This window comes from Manacus vitellinus, unplaced genomic scaffold (genome assembly GCF_001715985.3).
Source record: "Manacus vitellinus isolate BGI_N305 unplaced genomic scaffold, ASM171598v3 scaffold_23_pilon, whole genome shotgun sequence".
NCBI lineage: Eukaryota > Metazoa > Chordata > Aves > Passeriformes > Pipridae > Manacus > Manacus vitellinus.
This window is the reverse complement of record NW_021939718.1, coordinates 6,135,075-6,153,345: the sequence shown is the minus strand read 5'-3', so window position 1 is coordinate 6,153,345 and position 18,271 is coordinate 6,135,075. Positions and strand designations below refer to the sequence as shown.

At 35.6% G+C, this 18,271-nt stretch overlaps 1 protein-coding gene across 3 annotated transcripts in view; it reads right to left on the bottom strand.

Annotated features, from left to right (window-relative positions):
- Nucleotides 1–18,271, bottom strand: part of APC (APC regulator of WNT signaling pathway) — a 74,775-nt gene that overhangs the window by 12,794 nt on the left and 43,710 nt on the right. For 2 of the 3 annotated variants that reach the window (XM_018072831.2, XM_018072832.1), the window contains exons 8-15: nucleotides 12,896–13,000; nucleotides 9,069–9,191; nucleotides 6,157–6,535; nucleotides 4,887–4,982; nucleotides 3,907–4,046; nucleotides 2,471–2,548; nucleotides 1,137–1,253; nucleotides 258–472 (exon numbers count right to left, since the gene is read on the bottom strand). In XM_018072831.2, coding sequence (XP_017928320.1) covers nucleotides 258–472; nucleotides 1,137–1,253; nucleotides 2,471–2,548; nucleotides 3,907–4,046; nucleotides 4,887–4,982; nucleotides 6,157–6,535; nucleotides 9,069–9,191; nucleotides 12,896–13,000 — 1,253 coding nt within the window. The remainder of the gene's footprint in view (nucleotides 1–257; nucleotides 473–1,136; nucleotides 1,254–2,470; nucleotides 2,549–3,906; nucleotides 4,047–4,886; nucleotides 4,983–6,156; nucleotides 6,536–9,068; nucleotides 9,192–12,895; nucleotides 13,001–18,271) is intronic. The other variant, XM_008921434.3, reaches the window with a different exon arrangement.

Below are 18,271 nucleotides of genomic sequence, written 5' to 3'. Positions count from 1 at the left end.
CAAATTCTATTACAAACATGAATAATTAGCTTTTAGTACATTATTTTAGTACATTCATCATTAACAAGCAGCAGCTATTAATCTGTCTGCATATTCCTGTTATGTAAGTGAAATGCCTGCCTTATCAAGTGTATTAAAAATTAACTGTGCTTAATTACTATGCTTAATACATGCATTCATATAAAGGCTCGGTCATAGAAACTATGTCTATTAAATACACATGTGGAACCACTGAAGACTTTCAGAAGTATACCTACCTATGGTCCTCATTAGTAGCAATTAAGCTAGAAACATTTCTTAATATTCCTCCTCCACTTTCTATGATGGCTAAAGTGTTTGTTTGGCTCCGGTACGTCAGTGTGCTGACCAGAAATGCGAGAGCACCATCGACAGCACATATATCAGCTTTGTTCCCAGTACAGTGTGCTGACAGATTCCATAAGGCACTCAGAACACTTTTCAGGGTGGATTCCTAGGAAAACAGCAAAATGACAGAATGAGGGAAGTTTTCAGCTGTTGACCACAAGCTCTCAGAAATACATTAAGTTAGCTTCAAGGAGCTGTGTGTGTTCTAATTTCTGCTTTCTGGGGTGGTAAAGTAGATTTCTAGTTTTTTGTTCACTTTGCTCCTTCCTTCAGCTGTGTATTTGATATTTTCTGCCCCAGAGGTTTCAGAAATATGTGTCACAATACTTCTTTGTTGCCGCAATGATAGAAATGGCTTGAAGAGTAGGTGGCAGGAGACTCTGGGATGGAATATAATCCCTTCCAGATACCAAAAATCTATATAGAAAATTACAGAAGTGGTAGTTATCTATTCACTAACTCAAAAGAGGTTTTATTAAATGGCAAAATTATAAAAACGGCTATTCAAAAGAACAGCTAATGAAACTGAAAAGCAAAAGCTGTCAACCCTCATAAGTAAAATTAAATCAACAGCAGTAGTTTTGAGATGCCATTGCTACATTGTGGTCTGCTGCTATGTCAACTCAAATCTGCTCTTCTTCAAAACAAGTTACCTGAACCACATCAAATGTTTCACCAATCATTTTCATCAAAAGAAGGACAGTATTTGTGTTTTGTGTAAAATACATACAATCTCTCAGAAATTTATCTCAATCACTTATAGAGGATACCTTCTTAACTTCTAAAGCACATTCCATCAATGCTTTCACACTTCCAACTTCTCTGAGTGTCTTTTTACTATTCACATCTGCTCGCCAGGACAAATTCCTCAGCACACTTGCAATGACCTGCAAAATGTGAAAGAAAAATAATGTATCTCAAGGTAGCTACTTCTTTAGCTATCAGACTTTCCTCCTGGGACTTTTTAGCCATGTTAAGCTACTGAAGTAAACTTTGCTAAAATCTGCTTTTTGCTGTGTTGTCTGCTAGACTGTTTTAACATTTCAGTATGAAGTTTGATCAGAGGTACTGGCTTTTGTGTGTGGGTACCTAAAACAGAGATCTGAAATCAGGTTTCCTGCTTTCCACATGAGTTGAAAATCTTGTCAAAAAAATTCAGATTTGTTCTCTACTCTTATGTCTGTATAAGAGTTATGTAATCTCAGGGGAGATTCATATAGTAGTTTCTGCTTGAAAAATAGAACAATAACATTTTCCTGTCTCACAGATGGTATGATTACTTCGACTGATGTTTATAAAGCTCTTTGAAGTCTTTTTAAAATACACTGTGCCTTTTGTAAGCAGAATACAATCTGCACCCTTTGGACAGAGGCAGGTCAGTCCAGAAGTCCTGGCCTAGGGATACCAGAGTATATCAATATCAAAGTTCACCAATAACCTTTACTGTAATTCTAATATTTTTCTCAATCTTAACTAGTCAGTTCCTCCTGCAGTGAATAGAATTTTTTGTTAACAGTGTTTTAAGAAATAAAGTCAATTTTACTTAAAATTCGTCTTTTTATCCGATAATTCACTCAGACTGCAAGGAAAAAAGGGCTTCCTTTAAAAGAGCTATTCCAGTTTATTTACAATATGCATTAATTAAAACTGATTATAATTTAATATTTAATGACTTAAAACAAGTGCCATACCAATGAAGAACACTGCTGTGCTCTCAACTTTCAGGATCACCCTAAGCACTTCCTAAAGACTTTATTTTCAAGTTGTTTTCTTTACGCAGCAGGAACCATTAGAATAGACGCTCAGGTATCACACTGAACACATTAAGATCTCTCAAACTTACCTTTAAAAGTGTAAAAAAAAGTCCACTTTAAAAGTGGACTTCCACTAACAGATCAGGGTCATAAAAAGTAAGTTTTATAGCCTATATGTTACAATAAAAAATTAAAACCCAAAAAATCCCCAGAACATGACCACACAGGTAAGGATTTTTCCAAGGAGAATGTGTGTCATAACTGATGAAATGAGTACAAGTACAAACGTTGCATCATTGTTAAGGCAAACAAGACAACAAAAGAAGTATTTAATCTCAAAAGAATCTTACCTGCTGTAAGTCTTCACTTTCAGATTTCAGTTGGGCTACAAGAGCTCTCATGCAGCCCTTCATGGAACATAACGTAGCCTGTTACAAATTGGAAGAAAAAAGAAAGTGAATAGTATTAAATGACAGGTTAGGTGGCTTGCTTCACCACAATGTTTTGATATTTTAAGCAAATTATAGCTGAAGTTTAATAATAGCTTCCTAAGAGATGTTGCCAACAATAAATATTTGTTTTACAACTACTAAAAATTAATGTAACTATCAGTTTCAATACGTAAGTGATAAAATTGTGCTAAATTTTTGTATTTTTTACCATAGGTCTAGGACATGATCTGCAACTTTGCTACCTTAGAAGCCTTCTTTACTATGCACCAGATAAGATACCTACTGCCTAGCAAGTCTCACAATCACATTTTTTCTTTTGAAATAAACATAGTTTGAAAAATGAGTATTTAAAACTGACATAACAACATTTCTGACTTTTTAAGCATAATGTAACAACTAAGAAGCTGCAAGGCTTTGAAATAATTTCTGATAATTCACAAAATTATTCCAAGTAGTATGCACTCGAAGTGTACTACTTCTCAGATGGACAATGTGTGCATTTACAACTGAGTAGTTCAGTTTATGCTATAAACCCAGTAGCCTGTAGCAGTTAGTGACTGGATGATGTAAAGAGCCAATATTTGTGAGGCAATTTGCAGCAAGGATTTATGCTTTACTTTTGTCTACAACTTGGAACAAAACTCGAGTTCTCTGAAGCCTGTTACTTCCATTCACTCCTGAAATATCTTCATTCTAGAGCAGAAAGATAAGTCTTCTCAGTATGAAGTTATTTTAAGATCCATAGCTTAGCAAAACCTGGGGCAAGGATTTATTGGATCTTTCTATCTTTTGAAAGACAGGTCCTTGTCAGAAACTGGAGAATCAATTTTCCCTTATAATGACTGAAGTAGTGCCCAGCATGAGCCAGATATGCTCCAAATATTTAAAAGCAAGCTCCAGCCTGAAGAGGTTTGAAAAATTTCACTAGAAGTTACAGTATTGTTAAATAACTGACATCTTTAGAAAATCTGACTCAATTAGCAGTTTTAGTTCAATATCCTCAGAAAAAAGCAGTCACTGAAATCATTATGTGTCATATTAACCTAGTGCTCATAGAAAAGTCAAGTCAATAGATAAAATCCTGATTCTCAGTGACAAATTAAAAGTTATTTAATTTTATATGAGAGCCAATACTATACTTGAGTGATACAACATTCAGTTTGTGGTGCTGGATGGAATGACAGGAGCAGGATGGAATGACAGAAGTATTTTTAACTTCTGCCTTGAGCTCAAACTCAGTATCCTGTCCTGGAGATTTATCACTCGTGTTGAGAACTGTAATTAAAACATAACCGTGAACTGAAATTATTGCATGTTTACAATTCTGCCCTTACCTTGTTTGCCACATCTCCAAAAGTCAAGTTTGTCAGAGCCATTCCAGCATACCTCCTCAAGGTAACACTATAGTGATCATTTGTGAGTCCATACATTTCACAATCCACTTGCAACAGTTCAGCAATGGCCTGCAAACCTCCTTTGGAAAAAAAAAAACAATTAAGAAAAGGAATAATATCTCTACTCTAGTATCTTAAGTACAGTTCATACACACCAAGGAACAAACTGCATTTTTAGGTACAGAACAAATCTCAAATATCTGAAACCCACAATGCTCAAAAAGGTATTAAATTGTTAAATGCTGCCTCTGGATCTTGAATCCTGTACTTAGCAGTAGCTAAAAGATAAGGCAGCACGACATTGGGATTTCAGGGCAAAATGGAAGCAGGAGGAATTATGAGAAGCAAGAAGCACATTCATCTTTTAATTCCACCCAGCCAAAATCCTGACAGACTTGCACCACATACGTATAAGTCTATTTACTAAATCTGCATATTATTTTCTGAGAGGAGTTCATACAGTATTTTCCTTGATAATGATAAGTGGCAAATTAAGGAAAATTGCATGCACAAAACTTACTCAGAACGGACTAAAAAATTCAGGCTGTCAAGCAGGAACCAATGCAGGACAAAAAAACCTCACCAAAACACCAACAAAAAACCTCCCACCCTGGGAAGTAGTCTCCATTTTGAGTCCAATACTTCTAAAATTGCAAGTACTTCCATAATAATACTAGTCTTCAAAAATTCATAGTTCATGCCAGAGAACCCAGTAACTGGCATAATAATTTATCCACTACGGAATGGTGTGGTTAATTTAAACTGCATTCGTCACTTACATCTGACACAAATGACCTGATTATGTCTTTAAACTACTAGAAAAAAAAAATAAAGCCATATATTCAGTGAGGAACACAAGGAATGTTAAGAGTTTCCAGGAAGCTTCTCAAAGGAAGTCAGAGAAATACATCTGATCTTACCAAGTTCATTCATTGCATGCCTGTGTTCTTCATCAAATGAGAGTTTCATCAGAACACACACTGCAGGACAAATCTGATGATCCACTGGAGCAGGCACTGATTCAGAAACAGGTAACAGTTAGTATTTCCTAGGTGATTTTATATAATAGTAAGTTTTCTAAAGCGAATCTAATCTTAAAAACAAATCAACTGCAGTTTTATTCAGGGTTTGTATCTTCCCAGTAATCCATGAACAGACATTTAGTTAAGAATGTTACTAAGAAAAGTGCATACTGTATTTGATGCTGAAACACAAATCAGGGAGAATCCTGATCCATGTGTGGAGTAAGAAATATGACTTGCAGTACAAAAATATTACCTTGTTACTCTTAAAAACTTCATGAAGCAAATCAATATGGTTAAATATTCTGGTGGTATTAAATAATATACCACATAATCTGAAGCTGGTTTTCTGGGTGTTATATGACATTATGAATGGTTAATTGAACACCTTGTTTCATAACCTAGAAGTTTTAAAGTTCAAGTTTTTGTGAGATAGATTCTAGATAATGCGGAAATGGTACTGATACATCTTGTTCTGAGCCCCACTCCTGCTAAACTGTTCTTGTGGTGAACTCCAGCATACAGGAAGCAGCCCCTGACTTCAGTAGTACATCTGCCATGGACACCTATGGAATGTCCTCAATTCAGAGAAGCAGCTAAGCAATCCAGACGGCTAAATCTTTTTTTTTTAATCCCAACTGTTCCCTGAGAAAAATCCTATTAATTTACAATGTCATGTTTTTCATATTTTTTTAACCCAACTATTTCTTACACACAACATTATAAATAATGGCTAATATTACATTGAATAGATTGAGATTATTTAATTTGTGCTCTCTGCCCCTCTCCCAAATGGAATGTGTTATCTCCTGAATACATCTGCATCAAAAGCAATTTGGGATTGTTTATCCATCAAAATGTAAAACTAAAGGAGTACATATTCAGTATTAATTTACAGATTACAAATATAAACTACTAGAATTACTACCTTGAAAGCACACCAAGGTCTGTGATTTAAATAAAAAGTGTATAAATAGGGTATTATATCTGTAATACATACTATTTCCTAACACTAATTCCACTTTAAAAAAAAAATACATTCACACATATATATGTATAATAAAACTTGCATATATTCAACAAGAAGTCAGATTAAAGTTGTACTTTCTGTAAAGTCACTCTTTTCAATATATCCTTGAAACGTTTTTATACATCTTGCAGAACCTACTTGGGTTTTTGTCCTGGTCCATGCCTTGTTCATGCGCCTCCTGCCATTCCCAACACGTTTCACAGTAAGCACGGATCTGCTCCAAAAGATGGAGCACACGGATTTCCCGTCTGCCTCGCTTATCATCAGGCTGGGAGTGAATGATGTTATGCAGTGCAGCGCTGGCTCTGGCACGGGCCTCTTTACTACCACGAGAGTTTCCTAACAAGACAGAGTCCTTATCGTTGCCATGTAAAAGCTGGATGAGGAGAGGAAGACATCCAGACTGACGCATGGCTATGCAGCTGTCCTGGGAGCTAGACATTGCTAGCAATGTTCTTGACATGTCATCTTTATCATGAGTACCAAGCATTGATAACAATGAATACACCATTTCCACCTGCAGGTCAAATGATTTAAAAAATACAGTTATGTTTTAAAAACACACATTAAATTAAAATGAAGTTGGAATGGTACATATGAGCAAAAAAAATAATATTTAATGGTGGAAAAAATTGTGCTATTTAAAAAGAATTAAACTCTATTACTTCAGCATTCATAAGCTTAATAAATTTCACTTAGTGGTTAAGTGGCTGGAAGTGAGTGGTAGTTGTGTGTAACTGTATTAATCTACAAAACCAATAGCAAAAACTTCCAGATTTCCATTGTACAAAAAGATTAAACAAACATACTAATGAAAGTGTTTCAGTTTGGGAAAACCAAAATTTCTTTAGAATTAAATTTGTCTTTAAAAAACTATGTTCTCTATGAATCACACATTATTATAAAGATGTTCTTTGGTGAAAAACTATGCTATGTGGTATTAAATACAATTATTCTAGACAAAGGATATGAATTATTACAGAAATTTTTAGTTTACATTACGTTAAAAAATCTGACATCCACTGTGTTTAAAGTTTTCCTTTAAAATACTTCAAACTAACTGACAATTTTTTGTTAGGAGACTGACTTGTATATGGAACAGATTATTTACAACAAATGCAACACTAAAGAGTTAAATTAATACTTTTCGAATCTGCAGGGATTAAAAACCAATAAAGCAAACAAATGCTTACTTAATGTATATAAAATACTGAGCATTTGTCCAAACAAATTAAGCCATGAAAACCCAGCATTACCCATTTAACTTGGAGTAACCAAATTTCTCATTAAAAATAGCAATTTTTGAGTGATTCCCTTGGCTGTCACGTAATATTGTGGTCAAGGCACTATTTAGTTTGTATTCCCACTCTTCAGTAATAGCTTTCAATCAAGAAATGCATTTGATTCTTCTAGTCAACTTTTAGTAGAATAACAGGATGTAGAAAATGATCTTAGATACTACCTAGAAACTTCAAACTCCTAAAGCCAAGATAAACAGGAACATTCAAAGTCAAAGCACAACATAAAGAAACTGTCAAAGGGAATTGTGAAGTTGCAGCGTGTATGTTTCTTTAGAATATACTAATCAAGGAAGAAATGAGACTTTGGACCATTAGCCTAAGTTTTCTACTAATAACAAGACATTTGCACTAGTTACCCTACCTGTGAATGATTTTATTTGGTATCTTCAGTGACAAGTCAAATGTGCCTGAAGATGAGTACACGAGTTATAAAAAAATGAATAGCAGCAGGTAGACTAAGCAGCAAGTCTGGTAACATGTATTTCTCTAAACACTATAGGATTAATGAGGCAACAGAAATCTCAGAATCTGTGGAACTGTATGATCACATGCAAAACGCACTCAAATAGGAGCCAATTTTGTGACAGTGTAGCATCCCAATTTGAAGACCCTATCTTCCTGGTCTGGGAAAAATCAAATATAGCATTAAAACAAACTGCTTTGATTCTTAAAGGAGAGTGAATTTAATCTGCTTTATGCAACTATCTTGGCAGATATTTCAACTGACAGCTACAATGCAGTGTTAATTGCATTTGGAAGGTAAAGTTTTTGCCCGAGAATAAAGCTGAAGAAGCCACGAACATCAGGCTTCCAGGTTGCAATAAACACATTATAGAAAAAACTAAAATCTGTTTGTCTGTCTCTGTATACACACACTGCCTACAGACTCATCTTTCTGCATCTGTAAAAACATTCTTCTATTTAGAATCTCAACCACTTTCCCTTCTGCTCAGACATTAATATTAAACATTCCCTACCCCACAGCACACTCTGTTCAACCCATTTCTTTGCCTGTATCCTTCCACACTTAATCCCCCTCCCTGCCTTCAATGCTTTCCCACTGTTTGTAGCTTTGGGGAGTCCTAGAGTTTGCAGTGAAAATACTCGCAGACAGACAGATGAGTTGATATCACCTCCATTTGGGACATGCAGGATTGAAATCACAACATTATAATGCTTTTTTTAAGGTCCAAGTAATTAATACTATGCCAAGCTAATAGGTCTGGCTTCCTAGAAGACTGGGCTCAGCACATCATCCATAGTATCCACACTGCTGCTGATTCCAGAGGCAGTATGAGATCTAGTTGTTCATGAATTTGTCTTTTTCTTCCCCTCATATACTTCTGACTGCAGTCTTTTGTGGACAGACACTGTGAAGAGCTTACGTAATTTTTTTTTGTCCATTTTATTTCTCAGCAACTGCATTTTTTTGTGGATTTGTACTCTGCAAAAGTATTTGAAGAAGTGCTCTGAAAAAGGTTAATTTTCATCACTGATTATAAATCAACATCACAAGCTTTTTAGATATTCCAGTAACTTCTAGGAATCATTTGTTCCTTACTGTAACAGCTCTTAACTGATCATCAACAAGTTAAAAAAAAAATAAAATTCTGTGCATATATTTGAAAAGTATCCTAAAATTTTAACTTAATAAAATTACTATGTATGTATAGCTCGTTCAGGTAAATATTAGTACTACTAGCAGAAACAATGAGGTTATTGTATTAGTAAAAATGTAGCATTAGCGACCTGTGGTTTGTAATCTTCGGTTACCTTGGTACCCAGATGACTTGTCAGTCTGCGAGGAACAGAATAGTTACTACTAGAGCTCATAACACTGGCTGTCTCGTGGTCCATTCGAGCAGCAGAACCCTACAAATTCAAACAACAACTCAGTATAAAATGAAGTCTGAGTAAAAAAACAACCGCCTAATTCAGTTTCAGCACTGGATGAATTGTACTGACAGTAATGAAACGTCAACTTCTGTTGAGTTGGGTCCTCTCTGTCCCAACAAAACTTAAGAAGTCACTGTTAAATCTGTTTTTATTAACCACTTTTCCTGAGAGTTAGCCTCAACAGAATTGTACTTTTAATAGAACTGATTTATAATTACTATTTTCACCATGTGTGAGGAGTAGACTTTGCAACAAACCTGAATAATAATTTTTACAGAGTGAAAAAAACCAGCCTCAATTTTTATGTCTTTTTATGTAGTGGAATAGGTCTGTACTTTTTCAGAACAAAAATGGATATGCAAGAACTGTCTAGTACCAAGAGAATCATCTGGACAATGAGTGACCCTGTATGAATTTGTCAATATCAAAAGCAAATTGTGAGTGATTAATTTTTTAATGAAAAACTATAAAATAATGCTGACACTACTTGATGCCATTGTCCTAGAAATTATTGTAAACAGTATGCTCCTACCTGTATTAGCAAGACTCATATATCAGCATCTTCATCCCCTTTTAATATGTTTTGTGTATTTGCATTTTTCCTTTTCCCACCATCTTCTCCCACTAATTATCTTTATTTTTCTTTTATTTGCTGTTGATTTATTTCTTTCTCTTTCTCTGCTTCCTGTCTCTGAAGTTTCCCTTGCTATGTCACTCCCTTCTCATTTGCTTTAGGTAATTCAGAAACATATTTGTTTAGGGAACACTTTTAGTATTTAAGCATCAGAACAGTGTTTTACTCAGGTAGTAACCAGTCTTTCTTTGATCCTCTAAAAAAGCTAAGATCTGTTCACGAAATTATTGCCCTTATTTGCAAAACAATGTTTTCAAACTATATGGATCTATGAATATTACTTTTTTTCAAAAAAACCCCACAAAAACACAGAAGAAAACTCCATGGAAGACACTTTGAAATAATTTCTGTGATTTCTATGCACACCATAAAGAAGAATATTCCCTTCTGAGTATTAGCTGTTCATACCGTTCAACATCTTAAATGTGAAGTTGAAAGAGACTATAAATAAAAGGTAGGAATAACTTAATGCAGTGTTTGTATAGACAGAAAAGAATCTAGTTATAGTGGAGTATGAAAACACATATTATTATACTCATTTCACTCTCCCATTTGAATGCAGAAGATTTGATGCAGGTTCCAGTAGTATTATGCTACATAAATATAACTGGAATGATTTAAATTCACACAATTTATTCCAATATATATTTCTTATGTAAACGAGCCTTTATTTTCTCTGTTGACTGTATGAAAAAATCAAAATCTGAAAGCTTAGAATGAAAATCACAGTGGATTTTCTCAATTATTCACTTAAATAACGTGCAGTGCTAAGAATATGGGAATGAATTCCCAGATTTTTACACAGAGCAACCCCTTTGTATCACCTTGACCTCAAACTACATTCAGAGGATTACAGGTTCAAAATAAATGTACATGCCAGAATTCTCCATCATTAAGCTTACATGATCCAAGATTGTAAAAATGACATAGGTTTGGAGTACTACCTCCTAAAATGCACCACGGTGTAGACAGAAACAGCCTCATTATTCTATCGTTTCCCTCAAACTGTATCAACTTCAATTCAGATAACTAATTCTTTCAGAGCCATCATGTGGCCTTGCTACTCAGAGGAGGATGCCAGGATGCCCAATGAAGTGTAACTGCATTTCTTATTGGCGCCTAAAAACTAATGTGAAAGAACTAATGGAAGGTGTGGCCGTTCATGTAAGAAAATGGGAAATAACAAGGAAATGTTGCGTGGACCTTTCCTGTGTAGACCCTTCTCTTTCAAAATCTTCTCTCTACTTCATCTTGTTTTCTCCTTTTATACTTTTTGGTCTTTAACTCATTGTTTTACCAGGTTTGCTATCTACCCTGTCAATTTGGCAGTTTTACCTGGTTTGTGACATATTTTCTTAACAAGATGGACAACTGGAATCAATTCCTTTATGAATCTTGCAAAACAAAGTTTTGAAAATAATTTTACTTAGGCATGAGGGTAATGAGTGTAACGGAAAAGAGAAGACAGCTGAAAGATGGTGCAGAAAAGGATATACCTGAATTCTGAAAAATCCTGGATTCAATTGGCAGTGTTTCAATTAACAGTGACTACCAGTTAGAACCAAATGATTTGGCTGAAACTTTTTTTTTCACTCCATTGAATACTGATTGCTCAAAGTATACTGAGCTGGTTTATCAGAAATAAATGTTACACCCAATCCACTAAACCTTTCTCTGTCTGGACTTGCACTGAAAGCAAGCAATCCCCAGATGGCTATTTTAACACAGATAGAGTGCCCTGGCTCTATCCACCTCCAGGAGGAAGGAACCTGCATGTTTTACACATTTTTATAAGGCAAAAGTCAAAATTTTACAAATCCTCAGTGTAAGGCCTCACGTGAAGTATGAATGAATCTTCCACTTGCATAAGTCTGCCAAGATATGACAATCCCTTCTTCCTTCCTTCTCTGTAAAATACATTGTCCAGAAATACTCCTAATTCATCCTCTGAATATGGATGGTGCACCAACAATGCATCAATTATTTAAATACATTATGCTTTCAGCCCCAAAGCAGCACTGAACTCTTTTCTTCCCAAACAATAAAGCTGTCATAAGAATTAAGAGTCAGAGCCTCAATCACATATGGATGATAGAATTTAATTCCAAATGGTGATCAAATGTATTTCAAAAGCAAAATCACAGGCTGTGCTTACTGTTCAATGAAATGAAATATTCTAGCCAAACCACAGTTCTTTCTGATAAATTTTCTTTACAAGATACTTTCAGAAATATTTACATAATTCCACTTCCTTAGATTAGCAAAAATATTTTACATATGAATTCAGCTATTAAATCTATATTGTGAAGTTTTAAGAACCCAAATTACTAGTGGGAATGTCTCAGCTACAGTTGAAAATCATGATGGGAATGACCATGGTAAATAAATAAAAGTATTTTTAGCCAAAGAAAGAAGTCATAAATATTGATGAATATTGTTTTTAAAAGACAAGAATTTAATGTACACCTCAAAATATTCCACTAATGTATTTCTCTAATAAAAGAAAAGCAATGAAAGATTATTTAGAAGCATTTAAATAACCTGCAGCCTATTTCCAGGAGATTATCTCATTGATACTATGGTTTCAAAGCTTTAGATAAAACAATATTAAAAAAACATTAATGATAAACCTGCCATTTGGTTCTTCTCTTTTTTTAAAAATCACTGATATTTCAGTGGTAATTTCTAAAGTGAAAATTTAAACAATTTTCCATAATTAAATCACACTTTCAATATTAAAATTCACCTACAATAAAATACATTCTCCATAGCCATTCCTGTTATCTCCTTCAAAGCATTAGGCTCATTAATCATTTAAACAAAGGAAAAACACTCCCTGCATTATTGAATATTTATACTTTACCTTATTAAAAAATTTCCTTCCAGTAAATACAAGAAATTTCCCACACAGAGATGGAAAAAAGGAAAATATACATATTTTTTAAAGGAGTAGGCATGCAAACACAGTAAAGTAATTCCAACACATTAAGCAACATACACCTCAAATATTTAATTACATTAAAACCACACAAAATACTCTATTTACCTGACCAGTATTGCTAGCTGCTGCGTTGATTTCTGCTGCTCCTTGACCTTCATTCTGTCTCTCTGTATCATGGGAACCTGCATCGTGCTTGCTTTGAGGTGCTCTCTGCAGATACAAGAGTATAGGAAATTACATACTGAAATGATGTGCACTTTATCATTCAAAGCTTTCTGGCCTGTGAAAGCATCTCTCCTACACTCTCACAAAGCCATCCAAAAGCACTTTGCATTTCACAAGCCTGAGCCTCAAAAATTAACAGCCGAGCCTGAGCGTCTTTGAAAGGCTGTAAGATGAAAGTGGAGCCCGTCCTCTGAGGATTACAGCCCTGCAAGACAAAGGATTCGCTGTGACACACAGGAACACCATTTTCCACCAGCTGTGCTCACATCCCTATCGGAAATGTAACAGAATTGGAGCAAACAACTGTCTGCTCTGCTCTGCCACATGATCCCTGCATTTACTGGGGACTATGGCAGCACAGCTCAATTAAGCTTCGCATTCTAAGACAAGTAATTTCTGCTTGAACAGAAGGATATCTGTACTGTAAGAATCCTTCTAAATGTCAAGGACAAATAGTGCAGGAATTACCACTGTGACAGAAATAAAATTTATATAGCCTGATACTGATCCATCTAATATTCTGTCAAAATAAATTTAACTGATGTGGTAAGCTGGTACAGACAGATTTCAGTTCCTTCAGGAAATTGGAGTTTTACACATCTACATGAAAATTAACCTGGGTTTCCCTGCTACTGCCAAGGATCATGAGATCAAAAGAGAAAATCAGGCCTTTAAATACAGTTTCCCAATGAAGTAAACAGAATGTGGCACTTAGTGCCATGGTCTAGTAACCATAGGTTGGACTTGATCTCAGAGGTCTTTTCCAACTCAGTTGATTCTATGATTCTATGAATAATTGAGCACTTATAAAGTATGTGAAGTATCCAACATTATCTATTAATGTGTTTAAAACATTTCAGATTTTCAGAAAGACATGAATGTCCATGGAACTGGTTGAAGACTGAAATTGAAAGCAGGATTATTTTTCAAGTATTAGCCTTGTTGCCAAATCTCATTTTATAGACTAAGAGGTTATTACCTTAACAGACAAAACAATCTCAAATAACTTGTTTAGCTACACTTGGTATATTACATGAAGTTTCTATGTGACTGCAATGGTCTTTAGCCGAACAGCCTATAGAGCCTATAGAGCTTTGTCTTCCTTACCTTGATTAGAGGATATTTGTCTTTGACTTTTAGCAGAAACATACTGCTTGCTCTTCAAGGTACATAAACTGAAACATCTTTAGTTACCCAGTGATCAAACTCATACAGTATCACTGGCATAAATAACTCTGTTTTGTTCCTATAGAGTCTCAAACCCAGAAAATATGTAATGTTGAAGAGAACTTCAGAAACCAGTAATTAACTATAATACATGTGAAGCGATAACTTAAAAATTAAATCTATACAGTTTAACTCAAGGAATAAGGTAGGTCAAAGAACACAATAATATTACATGAAGTAATGAGAAAATTGGAAAAAATTATGGGTAGAACATTTCTTAACATTACATGTTCAGTTATGGAAAACAAGTAACCCCCAATAAGCTACTGTTCTTTTAAATGTGATCTGTAATTTTAAAGGTCACCATCCCTGTCACTGTGTAAGAAATGATACTGCTACTGGTGCTCATATAGTAACTACAGAACTTTTGATTCCCGGTACTAGAGGGGAGGCCCCAGCCAAGGTCAGGCTTTGCTGTACTATGTGCTGAATACAATACAATATGGGCTGAATCCCTGTCTCACAACATTTTCAATCTTGAATAAAATGTAATTATGAGTTTGACAAAAACTAGATCTAAGCCTCCAGCATAACTCAGGACAGAATTTTCCAGTCATGAGGTGACATTTTCAATCCCATGTAAAAAGCAGTATTAAACATGCCTAGAGGTAAAAAGCTGAATGGTTCATTAGCTGGGCTCTGACCCACTGGGTCACCTGAAGGGGGATAACAGTACTCTTCCAAAAACAACCCTGGGGTTGGGGTAATTTTTTTGGGGTGTTGATGAGGGTATATGTATTAAACAGTTCTGCTGCATCTGCAGCACCATACACACAGGTATTTCATTCACTGACAAGAAAAGTTTCTGCTCTTCTTGACACTCTCTTTCTCCTCCTACTCACATACATTTCGTTTAAGAATGAGCTGGCTTCCCATTCCCCCCAAGTACTCTCAAAAATACACCATTACAAAAAGTAGTCTACAAAACATGTAAATTAATTTAGAAGGCGATTTTTAGCAGTTACTAGCAGGGTTCTCTAACTTTAAATGGAGTATGTGCTCATGACATGCACACACATTAAGGTCACATGAGTTAAGAGATGCACTTGAACATGAGATCTGCAAGTTCACAGTGAAAGAGTTCTTACCACTTCAGTTACTGAAGTAACTTAAAGTAGGCTGTTCTCTTCATGCAGACTGGCTCAAAGGAGTTAATGACAACACAGGTAGCAGAGAGCAGGCTGTTCATTGAAAACTGAGTACTTATTATATATTAATATATGTTTAAGTATATATATTTATATGAAAATATTATGTATCCACACATATGGATAATGACAACAAATTTTTGTACAGATCTAGCATTTCCGTAAATAAATATTCATCTGATAGAGTGCCAATTAGTGGTTAGAAAGATAGTATAACCATCGTCAAGTTTGTCGCATTTTCACAGTACCTTTCAACATTGAACACAGGACCTGTGGATGAAAATACAGAACCTACCAACCACACCAGCAAAGATCTAGAGCATGTACAGAGCAGCAGGCTCTGTAACCTCTACATGAGGCATAGCAGGTGGAGAATGGCACATGGGCCCCTGGGTAAAACAGCACCACCTGTTTCAGAGCTCGACTTTTGAGAAGGCATAAGCTGGGTTTATAACCCCTGCTACTTCTGAAGGCTGGCATCACACCACCAAGTCAGTTTAACAGATTACATTTGTTTGCTCTTGCAGCAAAATGGTGGGAGACTGCACGTGAATATATTGCGTACTATAGGAATAAGGAGCTGCTCCCTCTGTCTTGTTTGCCACAATTTTCTAAATATTTCTGAAGTCAACAATAACTATCACTTGTCAGTTATTAACTTCCATGTATTTACTAGTAGAAAATTTATAAACTCTAGCTAATTATGACATTTGCAAGCACAGTAGGCCTTGATTATTTTTGCTAAGAAAACCGATTATAAATAATTTTACCTAATACTTTGTCAACATGAGTTGCCAAAGCGGTACATTGTACATTCAGTAGGTCAGAAGACCATTTTAGGCATAAACCACTGTTTTTTTTCCCCCCAATATTCAACTACCCTTTTATTTTTCTGTGTGTTGAAAACTACAGATACCTATTATTTTCCAGATACCAGAAAATGCTTATTTTGCCATTACTTCATATTAAACACAATATACATACATGTGTTAAGTAACATATATAAGAAAAAGAACAATACAACAAGCAAAATTAAGAAAGCATATATTTCAAATATTTTGCTACAGTTGAGCCAAAGAAAAAATAAACTGAGTCAAATCCTTGAAAACACTCCTGTCCATCACAGGAGTGATGGCATAGAGCTTGCTAGGCATAATCTTTGTGAAAAATAGTCTTTACATTTTATCTACAGCAACACTGCCCAAGGGAAATACTTCACATATTTCAAAAGATAGATATTATGAAAGAAAGGCCTGTACCACCACAAGAAAGTGAAACCCCCACACTGAACACTTGCCAAGAATTTGCTTTTTTCTTTTAAATAATTTCAATTTGTATCTAACAGCCAAAAATTCTCTTTGGACAGGTTTAACTCTACAGTGAATTTCAAACCTTATTATGAAAATCTTGCAAAATATTTAATAGAAGTTTCATGAAATTTGAAGGTACCATCACTTGCATGTAAATTACTTCAATCTTTTCTAGAATCATTCACAAGACTTGGCAGTTTGCCAAACCTTAAAAATGCACTAAAATATATGCCAGAATTTTCTCTGCTAATCGATTTCCAAAAGCTATTTTTATGTTACAGTGTTGTATTTGGTCTTATTCTTCAGGATACATTGCCCCCCTGATTCCACAGTGAATGACATCACCACACGGCCAACTGTATCAACAGACAGGTTGTGATATTTGTTATTGCTGTTACCAGATCTTTATAAGAAGCACATTCAATTTGGGTATCACTGTATTGGGCACAGTATAACAGTATAGTAAATGTCTCACAGTTGTATTTTTCAGTTACATGGACTCTGCAGTTTGAGTGCTACTACCTTCCCCCTTGCCACCAGAAAATTTCAGAATTAAATCCAGATTAGAGCTGTAAGAGATGCTCATCACTTGGAAATGATAAACACATTATAAAGTACTAGCGTGCATGTAGTGACTGCCTCCTTTACCACTAGTACTCTGGTAACTGTCCTAAAATACCTAACTATTCAACCAGATATCCCAACATTTTACAGGTAAGACACACCATAACAAAATTTCAGTATATCAGAACTTCAGTGTATGTGGCAGCCAAATAATTTGGTGAAAGGAGTGAAAAACTAAGACAAAACCTTTTTTTTTGTAGTCACATCTCAGTGCTGGTTGAGCTCCTGACCTTAAGTAAGTTTAAAATACTGAGTTTTTTTAAATCAGAATAAGAAATAAACACTCTGGGGACAGGAGCTATTTGACTACATGGGACAAAAGTATCTGTCGAGAGGCTGACCAGCCAGGTAGGGAGAGCTTTACACTGGAAATGACAAGGGCCAGAGTGATTCCTCAACAAACAACTGACAAGTTGGAAGGGTAGGGCAGGCAAGGCAAGGACCCTGGCTGATGGGAACACAAGGGCAATCCACATGATTGAAATAAGAGCAACGTCCTTGAGCACAGGCACATAAGGAACAAGGTGCAGCAGAACAGCCTTGGGAAAGCTCTCAACCTGGGCTGGAGAATTCGCATGGCTGAGTGTCTGTCTCTGGCATATGTCTGTGTGGGAGCAGACAGGAGGAGTTAACGTGAATGCAGTCATGGGGCTGTACCCTTCACTGGGATCACAGAGATGTGGTAGAATAACTCCTATGACTAAGACTGCAACTGAGAAATACAGGTCTCTTCTCCCCTCTAAAAAATGATAGAACAAGAGGAAACAGCCTCAAGTTGCAGCAGGGCAGGTTTAGATTGCATACTGGGGAAAATTTCTTCACCAAAAGGGTTGAACAGACTTCCCAGGAAGAGGTGGGGTGACTGCCCCTGGAGATATTAAAAAGATGTGCAGATGTGGCACTTGAGGGCATGGTTTAGTGGTGGACTTGGCAGAGTCAGGTTAATT